The following is a 12548-nucleotide window of genomic DNA, read 5'->3' on the forward strand; positions in this document are numbered from 1 at the left end:
AGTAGGTACAGAGGGCAGGGGCCACAGAGGGCCGGGGGCACAGTGGGCAGGGCCACAGTGGGCAGGGGGCACAGAGGGCAGGGCCACAGTGTGCAGGGGGCACAGTGGGAAGGGGCACAGTGGGCAGGGGCAGAGGGCAGTGGTCCCAGTGGGCAGGGGCCACAGAGGGCCGGGGGCACAGTGGGCAGGGGGCACAGTGGGTACAGAGGGCATGGGCCACAGTGGGCACAGAGGGCAGGGGCCACAGTGGGCAGGGGCACAGAGGGCACAGAGGGCACGGGACACAGCGGGCACAGTGGGCAGGCCCACCCTCTCCTCTCTTCTCCAGCAGCATCAGCAGTTTTTGTTCCTGAAGCCTCACTTCTCATCACTGCATGCTGTTCTCAGGGGGAACCACTGCCCAAAGCCCCCATTTCCCCACAACTCTGATGTGTGTGTACCCCAAGGCCTCAAGCTCCACAGCCAAGGCCCCTTTTTGAATCCCATGGCAGACAAAGTCACACCACACGTGCAACACGTGAATGTTGTCGTCACTAAGTGCCGTTCAACTGATGTCAAACTAAGCTGACCCTGTGTGATGGGGCCGAAGTGTCCCACTGGGGCCTTTCAGGCCATATACTCCTCATGGGAGGCGACGGCTGAGTCTTCGTCCGAGGAACCCTTGGGTGGTAAGAGGCACCAACCTGTCCGCCTGCAGTCAGGCATGGGTCATTGTGTCTCCAGGACCGCTCTAACGTTTCATACACAACTGCTAATGTTCGGTGTGGGCCTCCCCTTCATAACAAGTTAGACACCCCGGGCAGACCCTTCCTCCTGCACTTCCCCCATTCTGTCCTGTGTGGGCCTCCCGTTTATAACAAGTTAGACACCACAGACAGAGCCTTGTCTACATGTGCTCGCTACCCTCCTCCTGTCCTGTACAGGCCTCCCATTTGATACAGGTTAGACCCCTGGGGCAGAGCCTTGTCCTACATGCACTCACTACCCTCTTCCTGTCCTGTGCGGGCCTCCCACTGGGCACAGGTTAGACCCCGCAGGGTGGTGCCTTTCTCACACACGACCCTCCACCCCTATCCTTCCTATCTTGCTGTCACCCCTATCTTCCTCGTGCTGGAAGAGCCCCCAAGCAGAGAGATTCCCCAGCCTCAGCATGTTGTCATTCGCTGCAGCAAAGGCCTCCTCCTGCTGTCTTCTAATCCCCCATCTGCCAGGCCGGGCAGAGGGCCCTCATTGTTAATTCCACCAGCACTCCGAGCCATCACTAATTCTCCGGGTTGGACAAGAGGCTTACGGGTTTTATGGGAACAGGATCCTGAGGGAATCGCCTACCCAGAACGTGTTTGTCTGCTTGTTTAAAACCAAGAAGATGAATTTCCTTTAAAAGCTGCTTCCTTCATTAAGAATTTAATACAAATAATGAATTCTTGTCACACCGTCCACCCTCGTACAGCTTACCCCAGTGAAAAGGCTGGAAACAAGACCGCGCTAATCAACACAAACTGGGACAGGCTTCAAGGGAGAATCAACACAAGCAGCAGGGACGGGTGGAGAGGACGTCAGCGGCCTGTGCAGTTTCCCGAGCGCACCTCTCCAGCGAGTGAGTGGCTTTAAAAATGGTTCCTTCTGTTCAAAAACACTTCATTTTATGGAGCACCTCAGAGTCCCAAAGCCTTGTAAGGTAGAAGAAAGGGTTGTTACCAACAAGGTCAACGACGTGAAGCCCATGTGCAGCAAAGGGAGGTGGACCCTAATCGAACGGGGGCCGGAAGCACAGTGGCGAGGCTCTTTCCTCACAAGGAGGGCTGGTGGCACGAGGCCAAGCAGTGGACAGCTTACAGGAAGGCCCACGACCTCTCCACCTGCTCCCCGGAAGAACGGGAAGGCTTCAGTAAGGACACCGTCCTCGAGACCCCCAGAGCTCTGCTCTGCCCACAGGATGGGAGGAGTCAGGTCAACTCGGGGGTGTGTGTTTAGGGCTGTGTCTCATCGGTAAAAGGGGGCAAAGGGGGAAGTTCTTGTTGTTGTTAGGTGTCATCAAGTAGTGCCCATGGTGACCCTGTGAACAGACCTGAATCCTGCCCTTCCTGTGCCGCCCTCACCATCTCCGACACACCCGAGCCCCTGCGGCAGTCCGTCCCATTAAGGGTCTTCTTTTCTCCTGCTGACCCCTCAGCTTCCCAAGCATGAAGTCCTCCAAAGAACAACCTCTCCTGCAACATGCCCGAAGCGTGCCCAAAGCTGCATCCTGGCCTCCGGCAGCGTCCTGGGCTCTCTTTCTACATGACCCATCTGTTCATTCTCTTGGCCGTCCATGGGATGTTCAGCCCTCTTCTCCAACACCACAGCTCAAAGGCATCAATTCTTCTGTCACCCTTATTCACTGCCCACCTTTCAGATTAGGACTGATTTTATGTAAAATTATAACTAGGTTTCGGGCCTCACAGCTGCATGCAGTAGGCGTGTGTAATTGTCAACTACAGGACACCTCGCCAGGATTCACTATTCTCGTAGGTCCACACCCCACAGCAGCACCCAAGCACACCCGCAACTGTGCTAACAGCTGCTCCTAACAATTCCCACGTGAGCTTCCAGGTGACGTCGGTGTGCAGTGACGCAGGAGGAGCCCGAGACTTGAGGAGGCCACAGTTCCCCGTGATAAACGTCATCCTGAGAGGGGGAACTCAGCGCACACCCCGTGGGTACCAAACTCGGTGCACATCCCGTGGGTACCGAACTCAGCGCACACCCTGTGGGTACACACCCCGTGGGTACCGAACTCGGCGCACACCCCGTGGTGACTGAACTCGGCGCACATCCCATGAGGACCAAGCAGAACGACACCAGCTTGGAGGCCAGCTTCCAGCACCTGGCAATTTGTATAATCTTTTCTAAGATGACCTTGCCTTTCCCTCCTGAAAATGCAGAATAAATATGAGTTTGTTCCCATGCACGTAAGCTAACCTAAAAATATTCCTTCAAAGCCTTCTCTTGGGATGACAGATTTGAGGAGGTAATACACCCCCCTTCCCCCGCTCATACATACCAATATATTTATGAAATCTTTGACTTTCTGTACCAACTCATCTCAAAGATTGGTTTTTCCCAGTGGTTTTCTGGGAAGAGAACCACGTATCCCCCTATATGAAGGCATATTCCTTCTCACTTCCCATGCTGGTACCCAGAAGAAAAGGCCCCTTCTGGAATGTTTGTGTCAGAAGGACAATGGCAGCAGGCACCCAGTCGGTCACATACAACAGGAACCTTGTCTGATGACACAGCCCTGCAGTCCGAGCCCCTCCGTTCTCCACACCATCTGAGAGCAGGAAAGCGCAAGGCCACACTGCAGGGGAGAGGCTGGAGAGACAGGAAGGGGAGCTGGGCGGCACGTGTTAAAACGTGACTACATTCTCCATTCACTTCCTCCCATTTTCAGAGAAACAGAAACGATGAGATACGTACATCATCCCAATCCGCACTCTTCCAAAGAGTCAAGCTTGACCTGGTCAGAGTCTAGGAATTTCTGGTCAATCACACGATAGAATTAATGGGAGCAGGTGAACGCCTGAGCAGATGAGCACGACCCAACACGTCCTGGGTGATGAAGACTGAGCACGTGCATCTGTCAGCCCCACGGCTGACAAAACCACCCCTCCTCAGTGCACACACTGTGACACACGCAGGGGCCCTCATGCATCAGAAGACTCGAGGGCCAAGACTCGGTGACTGTGGTGGGGTGACCTCCAGAGACAAGCGGGTTCAGAGAAGGCGGGGGTCAACCCAACAGAAGTCATGCCACCCTGAGACCAGGCACCACGCAACTGTCCCCTCCTGCCTACAACTGTACACTCACAAGACTTCTGAATACACACACACACACACACACACACACACACATACATATATGCACACAGAATTCCACTTCACAAACACACACAGAATTCTTAATCCTCACACACATACACACTCAGAATTCCAATTCACACACACAGAGAATTCTTAATCTCACACACATGTACACAACACAAACACAGAATTCTTAATCTTCATATACACGTACACATATGCACGTATGCACACACTCACAGAATTCTTAATCCTCACAGAATTCCATTTTACACACACACACACACACACACACACACACACACACACTTCCTTTCAGCCCTGTTACACTCAGAGACCCTCTGCTCTGAAGTGTCAGCCCTGGGAGCCTCTGAGGAACTTCCCCAGGTCACCGCTCTGTATCTGCTTTGCATGCTGCTCCTGGCCACTGCTTTGCACAGAAAACCACTCTCGTCATTTCTGTCAACTCATTAAGAATGGCTTCTAGCTGCCAAACCAGCAATTTCTGATGGCAGAGACGGAGGCAGTTGTAACATGAAGTTCAATGCAAAAACTTGACTCCACAAAAAGACATACATACTCAGTTTTGGAAAGGTATGATTTTCAAACTCACAAATGCAGATGCCTTCAAGCTGAACAAAAACTGTCACAAGTTTATGAACAGCTGGAAATTCCGCCCATCCTGTGCGGTCCTGAGCCAGTGGCTGCAGTCAGGTGTCACTGTGTCCCACTCAGGGTCTGCCTTTCCTTTGCTGACCCTCCCTCCACCTTTCCCAACATGAGGTCATTTTGCAAGGACCAGCCCCTCTTAGTGCGAGAAGGAAGGCAATCTCCTCCTGTGTTATTTGCTGGCCCTGAAAACCCGCTGGAGAGTCTGCTATGAGTCGGTTCCGACTTGATGGCAAACAACACCTGAGACTCAGTTGAGTTCAGCCATTTCACATCTGTTTTATGACCTTGTTCTAGTATCAAGTTCATGACTCCACAGGCTAGTGTGAGGATGGGTGGGAAGAAAGCAGGAACGAGGGCCACCTCCTCCTGATGACGTAAGCAGCACAGGTACAGAAAATGACCTCGACTTGGCACCAAAGAGGACAGAGGAGAGACGCAGGACAGGGTAGTCCAGCGACCAGCCTGGGAGTCAGCCTTGGGGCAGCCCCGCCCTGAGAGCATCGCAGTCTGTCAGGGCCTCTCGGGGAAGCCCGTCTCACATATTTGGGCATGTTGTTAGAGGCTGTTCCTCACACGGACGGAGAGGGAACTCACGCTTGGAAAGGTGGAGTGTCAGTGAAGGAGAGGAAGACCCTCTGGACAGACGGACACAGTGACTGCCACAGGGGTCTTGAGAGTGTCAGGGACGATGAGGCTGGCGCAGGACGCGATGGGTCAGACCTGTTCTTCACGGGGTCCACCGGGGTTGAGCTGGACTCCACAGCACCTCACAACAACGCACTACGAGGAAGTCTCAGAATGAGGGAGTGTTCAGTTCCAGTACAAGAGCTTTTTGTCAACATAAATGATTTAAGATCGAGCAGCAAAAGCATCAAGAAATATGACCCACGAGGGAAAAAGAGCACAGCCCATAAACAAGTGCCAGTGATAAATGGTCTTCAATAGCCATTTGTTAAGTTCATTCAGCAATTTTTTTATCTCATAGATGAAAAAGCTGTTTTATTTATCTTTATAATTTTTCCTCATTTATTGTTGATGGCATATTTACTATAGCTTTGTAATAAAACTTACAGAACTAACTTGGTATCATCCGTTAGAGTTGAAAGAAGACAGAAGCTTAATTTACCGCTAATTATTCTGGCATTTATTTCAGATACTCATTAAATGTACTGAAATGACACTCTGCACACACCGCAATTAATAACTGTTGGCTTTTAAAATTTGAAATTGAAAATAAAGCTGTTCAGTGTTCTTTGAGGAAAAAAGGACAGAAATCATCAATACTGGTATGCTAAAGTCATTTAACAGGAATATGAGATGTTCAGCAGTAAAGTAAATTTTACATAAATTCCACGTTGTCAGTGGTCCTACAAGTATTCATTAATATACAAGCACTTCTAGTTTTTCCAAATTTTTATTTTGCATTCCAGCCACCAGTTATTATTAACGCATCTATATGGAGAAGAATGTGCCATCAGAATTGGAGAAAGACTCATCCATCTATGCCATGCGGACGACTGCCTGCAGAAAGTGCAGAGGACTGGAAACACTTCCTGAAGATCACACGCCACAGACTTCAATACAGGCTACATCTCAACACTGAAAAATCAAAATCATCACCGCTCGACTAATACGCAACAGTGCGCTAGACGGGTAAAAGAAAGACGTTGCCTAGGATTCCCTGTACTTGACTCAACAATCAACATCCAAAATAACAGCTCTCAAAAAACCCCCCACAAAACCAAAACAAAAGACATCTTGCACTGGAAAAATATTCTATCAAAGACATCTCTAAAGTATTACTGAGTAAGAATGTCAGTTTAAAGACTAAGGTGCCCCTGATCTAAGCCATGGTATTTTCAATTGTTTCTAAACATCTGAAAGTTGGACAATGAACAAGGATGACAGAAGAACTGATGCAATATTAGAGATGTAATATTAGAGGAGTACAGAATATCCCTATTGGGTTATTGGCTATCAAAAGAGCAATCAATATTGAAGGAAGTAAACTAGGGTGAACATGAAAGGCAAGGGTGGTGAGACTTCATCTCACATACTTTGGGCATGTTGTCAGGAGGGGCCAATCTTTGGGGGGAGGAATGACCTGGGAATGGAGAAGGGTCAGAGAAAGAGAGGAAGACCCTCAGAGACACAGTGGCTGTGAAAAAGACATCAGTGTATCACAGACCATGAGGAGGTCACAGGAGAGAGCAGGGTTCTGAGCTGCTGCTCACAGACTTGCTGTAAGTCATAGTCAATGGGATGACACCCAACAACACAATCGGTTGTCCAAACTTCCAGTTTGGTCAATGTTTCTAACAAGTACAGAGGTGTGTCCTAGCTCCATACCTTTTCAATCTATATATGGGACAGATCATTTGTGAGGCTGGACTTTATGAAGAAGAATGTGGCATCAGGCTTGGAGGAAGACTCATCAACGACCTGTGTTATGCAGATGTCACAACTTTACTCCTGAAACTGAGGAGGACCTAAAGAGTTGACTGCAGAAAATGAAGGACGACAGTTGTCAATACGGATTGAAGCTCAACATCAAGAAAATAAGGTTCTCACCCTTGGGCCAACTGGCAGCACCATGATAGACGGAGAAGAGATTGAGGTTGTTAATGATTACAGCTTGCTCGGCTCCACAATCAACACTCCTGGCACCAGCAGCCACAGGATATCAAAGTACGAACTGCTTTACGAATGTCTGCTGTCAGGGCCCTCTCCAGAGTAGTAAGAAGCAATGATGTCAGTCTAGAGACTAAGGTGCTCCTGATCCAAGTGGTGGTCTTCTCAATGCATCAGAGAGCTGGACAATGACACCTTCCCCAGAGGGCATAGGACAGTGACGCGCAGGTAAAGGACCAGCCCGCATCTCTGTGAGAGCATGCACATGGTCCTCTGTCCACCAGGCAGTCCTGTCACCAACTCCAGAAGCCACATCTCCGAGAGAACAAAGGACGAGCACAGTGGAAACCAGAGACCCTGTTCTTGCTGACTGCCACGACCTGAGCTTAGCACCTAGTGATGACCAGCCTCATGCCAAGAGAACCTGGGTGGAGGCCGATTGCCATGGACCTTCACACTGGGCCAGAGAACTGAGGACAGACAGACATTGGGTGACAGAAGACAGCTGTGACTGGAGGAGGTCGGTCTCCCAGCACAGATCACACTGGGCGTGCGCCCGGTCTATCTCCTGAGCACGGAGGGCTGTGGTGCCACCTCAGGGAAAGCTGTGCAGCTGTGTCAAAGTACGCGGCATTTCAAGAAACAGCCCAGCTTCTAGAAACCCAACACACAGCTTTTCTGTCTTAATTTAACTTGGAACGCTGCACTATGACCTGGAGGACTCGGGTGTCCCCATGCCGAGGACAGCGGACCCCCAACAGTAGAGCCTTTCTAAAGCAGCCACCCCACTTCTGTCTCTCCTCACATCATTTTACCTGGAGAAAAACTTTTACTGGATACAGGAAGGTCAGCCTAAAAATAAAGGAAGCTTCTCCTCCTCAAAAAAAAAAAGCAGCAAGATTCTGAGGGCAACATCCACTGGCAAGCACCACTAAACCTTGATGCTACAAGAAGAGGCTCGAGGGAATGCAGCCCACTGCGTGCCACAGAGCCAGAGAAGAGAACTGGGTCCCCACGGACCACAAGGAGAACAAACAAGGCTGTTCTGACACAATGCACCCCACTGGGTGCCACAGAGCCAAAGAAGAGAACTGGGTCCCAATGGACCGCGGGAAGGACAAAGGAGGTGGTCCTGGAACAATGCACCCCAGTGCGTGCCACAGAGCCAGAGAAGAGGACTGGGTCCCCAAGGACCGCGTGGAGAACAAGGGTGTCCTGGCACAAGTGCAAGTGGGCTGCCCCTGAAAGTCAAGGCTGGTGACACTGGGCCTCACCTCCTTTGGGCACGCTGTCAGGAGTGGCCAGTACTTATAAAAAAGACATCATGCCGTAAAGGTCGAGGGTCAGAGAAAGACAGGAAGACCCCCAACAAGATGGACTAACATAGTGCCTGCAGCAAAGGGCTCACGTGTGTCAGAGTCTGGGAGGACGGCGCAGGTAGAGCAGCGTTCTGATCCGGTCACGTGCTCACTACGAAGCCTCGTGACCCAACAGTAACAACCAACAGCGCCTAACCACAGCAGTTTATTACAGATACATTTATCACAGATCCCAGGGCAGGCTGAACATGCACAGAAAGTCATCGCCAGGCAAGCTTCCTGGAACTGATATGCACATATATGCCGCCTCGGTTCTCTTCTCCAGCAGGACTGGCTGTCTACTTCGGACATAATGGTCCCTGAAAAACCCTGTGAATGGCACAGAGATGCTGCGACCAGAATACAAACCACCATGATAACAGACTCTCCCGCACCTAGGAAGAGACTCAGCGAAATTAGACTTGTCGATGCCAATCCTGCTTTCTCAGGGACACATTCCCACATCAATGCCAAGAAACTGGAAAAACAGCTCCCTGGCCAAATGACTGAAACAGATCCACACTGGTGCTCATTTTAAAAAAGGTAACTTAATAGAATATTGACATTATAGAATGGTACCATTAATATCACAAGAAAGTAAAATGTTGCTGGAGATTATTCAAAAAGGGCTGGAGCAAAGGGAACTGCCAGAAATTCAAGCTAGATACAGAAGAGATCATGGCACAAAGGCCATTGCTGCTGATGTTAAACGGATCTTGGCTGAAAGCAGAGATACCAGAAAGATGTTTATGTGCGTTATATTGACGAGGCAAAGGTATCAGACTACGTGGATCATTATGAATTATGAATAGCATAAAAAAAAAAGAATGGGCATTCCAGAACATTCAACTGTGCTCATGCAGCATCTATCCATAGAAACACAAGCAGTCATTTGTGCAGAACAAGGGGACACTGCGTGGTTTAAGGTCAGGGAAGGCGTGTCAGGGTCTCTATCCTCTCTCTGTACACATTCTATCTGTACACTGAACAAATACTTCACAAGCTGGACTAGATAAAGACGGACGTGGCATCAGGATTGGAGAAGGCTCATCAACAACTGAATCAGAAGCTGATAGACTTTGTCTGTAGAAAGTGAAGAAGACTTGAGGCCTTCAATATGGATTATATCTCAGCATCGAGAAGATAAAAGTCCTCATCACTGGACCGACTGGTAATGTCATCATAGATAAAAGAAGGGGTCTAGTTTGTCAATTCATTTTACTTGGACCCACAATCAACACTCATGGCCAAGAAATCAAAAGACAAATTGCATTGGGGAAATTTGTTGTCAAGAGCTAACAAGGAAAGATGTTCCTTTAAGGACTAAGAAATGCCTGACTCAAGTGATGGAAATTTCAACAGGACATAATGCAGAGACATAAAGCACAGGAGCAGTGAAAAAGAGAAGATCCTGAATGAGATGGATTGACTCAGTGACTGTAACAATGTAACAATGTAACAAAGCACCAGTCTGTGAAGGTGGCACAGGACAGGGCTACCATGAATCACAGGTGACTCGATGGCACCTGACAAGAACAACAAGACCCTGCTGGCCTAGTCTACCACTTGTTGGGCTGCTAAACCAGAAGTAAGCGGTTTGAATCCTCTTAGAGAAGGAAAGATGGAGCAGTCTGCATCATCAGCCACTCACAGCCTCACAGCCTCAGAAGAAGGGCGGAGGCTCGCCTGAGTCAGAAGCGACTGGACAGCAGTGGTTTGGCTGATGTGTTGTCATTTCAGTGAGTCGTTTCCAACTCCACGTGACCCTGCAGGCCCAGCAGACCTGCGTCACTGGGTTTCAGGCTGCAGACCTTTGGCATCTTCCTCTCTGAGCAATGGATGGGCTTAAACCCCTGAACTTCAGGCCAGCAGCTAAGGGCTTCACTACTGCACCCCCAGGACTCCCTGCGCTCCAGCAAACACAGGTGTAAGATGGCACACACCGTGTGTGATGGGAAAGGGGGGCTGAGCTACCACGGCAGGGCCGTGCAGGAGAACAGAAAGAACAAGCCCACGGCCTGGCCCAGCACTCCACTGGCGGCTCCGCTGAAGACTCTCTGAGAGAAAAAGAAATTAATAGTAATTCACAAGAAGATCTGGTATCTCAGACTTCACGCGAGAGTAGGTGTTAAACACAAAAAAGTCTTTTTATGATGACTATGTGTCCAGGTGTGAACAATGCTTTCAAAACAAAGAGTAATAAAAATAAATAATGAAGCTAATAAAACGTATCTCTTCTATGAAACCTACCAGGAGTATTAATTCTGTGATGCTGCCCCATTGTTAATTCCTTCCCCCCCCCATCCTGTGTGTGCCATCTACTCGGATCTGAATGGCACAGGAGGAGATTGCCTCTCCTTCTCCAGTGGAGAATCAGGTGGATTCAAACGCCCTGCTTTTGGGATCGCAGGGCAGCTTTTTTCCACTAGGCCACCCGAGCTCCTTCCATAGTTAACTCTTCTTTCTCAGCATTCTGAGAGGCTGGGACATTGCCATGGCAACACACTCCAGCCACATCTTCTTTCTCCCTTTACACATCTGGTTACCTGTCCACGTCTCACTACCGGACACTGGGCAGGCGTGGTCTCTGGATGGCTTCCACGGCCCCATGTGCCAAACACTGTGACACCTGAACAAAGGCTTGGTTTCTACCCAGGGTTAGTCTTCATGCCCGAGTTCTGAAGATGCCTCCTCTTAAGTCTGCCCTGGGGGTCTGTGCTATGGAAACCACATCGATCACACAAGTTAAGGGGAAGCAGCGGTGGGGTCCTTTGATAATTCACGGACGGAACGCTGCACTTTGGTGTGCTGCACGCTGGATGCTTGATGGTCATGTCAGTCAGCCCCAAAGGAAGAGGGAAGAGAGAGGGTGGAGAATAAAGGAAGGAAGAGAGAGGGAGGGCAGAGCATCAAGAAATCTAATGAAGGTTACCTTTGCTCCAGAGATGGCGAAAACACTTGTGCAAGGGCTGATTGAGAATCAGAAGGCAGTACTTCAAATTCCCTACAGGAATAAAGAGAATGAAAAGAAAGTAAATGGGAGGGTGAGGTCTCTGCTCCCCTCATCTTGTTCCAGAACCTTATTCTGCCCTCCTGGTTCAGAATCCCCACGTACACAGTGACGGTTCAACCACAGTGCATTTCTGGTACCTTGATTTTAAACGATGCTGTAGAAGACCGAAGTCAACCTACCTGCCCGCACGCACACCCTCCATCCCACAGCCACAACCACCCAGTGGCTTCCAGCTCACAAGGAGCCACGTGGTGCCCAGCACATGCTGTCAGGTGGTGCCCGGAACATGCCGTCAGGTGGTGCCTAGAACAGGCCATCAGGCGGTGCCCGGAACAGGCCGTCAGGCGGTGACAAGAACACACCATCAGGCGGCCGAGAGTCCTTGTGGGTTCTGAGTGAGCACACACCCTCTCAGTTATAGAAAAGACTGGTGAATAAGAGAACAAAATAATCTCCGATGAATGATCATCATTCTCACCACTAAAAATGAAAGGAGACAATGCACCGAGAAGCAATGCCAGTGCCCACGTCGTTACTGGTGACCCACCAGCCCTGAGAGCAGCGAGGAACACAAACCCGCATGTGGAGAGGCCGGGGACCGGCCAGAGTCCAAGAGGCCTGCCGCTGTCCTAGCCCTGGGCGTGGAATGTGCACTTTGGAGCTCTCTCTCTCCTTCTCTGACCCTCCACCTTTCCCAGCACGATGTCTTTTTCCAAGGTCTTGCCCCTCCTGACAATATGTCCAAAGTATGTGATCTCAAGCTTCACATCCCTCGAGTCAAGAAGACTCACTATAGTCACTGTGTCAACCCACTTCACTGATTTCTCTCTTTCACTAACCCCACACCTTCCCAAGCATGACATCCCTCTCCAAGAAAAGCTTCTCCTCGCTACATGCCCAAAGTATGTGAGAGGAGGCTTCACCGCCCTTGCCTCCAAGGAGCACTCCGGCTGCACTTTCCCGAGTAATTTCGGCTTGTTCCTTTGGCTTGCCGTAGGATGTTTAGTACTTTCCACCAACACCACAACTCA

At 50.0% G+C, this 12548-nt stretch overlaps 1 protein-coding gene across 1 annotated transcript in view; it reads right to left on the minus strand.

Annotated features, from left to right (window-relative positions):
• The window catches only part of LOC102850012, a 95277-nt gene that overhangs the window by 54481 nt on the left and 28248 nt on the right, over positions 1-12548 (minus strand). The window contains exon 7 of the mRNA XM_006887274.1: positions 11437-11557. Coding sequence (XP_006887336.1) covers positions 11437-11557 — 121 coding nt within the window. The remainder of the gene's footprint in view (positions 1-11436; positions 11558-12548) is intronic.

This window comes from Elephantulus edwardii, unplaced genomic scaffold (genome assembly GCF_000299155.1).
Source record: "Elephantulus edwardii isolate Elephantulus edwardi_28Jun2011 unplaced genomic scaffold, EleEdw1.0 scaffold00055, whole genome shotgun sequence".
Taxonomy (NCBI): Eukaryota; Metazoa; Chordata; class Mammalia; order Macroscelidea; family Macroscelididae; genus Elephantulus; species Elephantulus edwardii.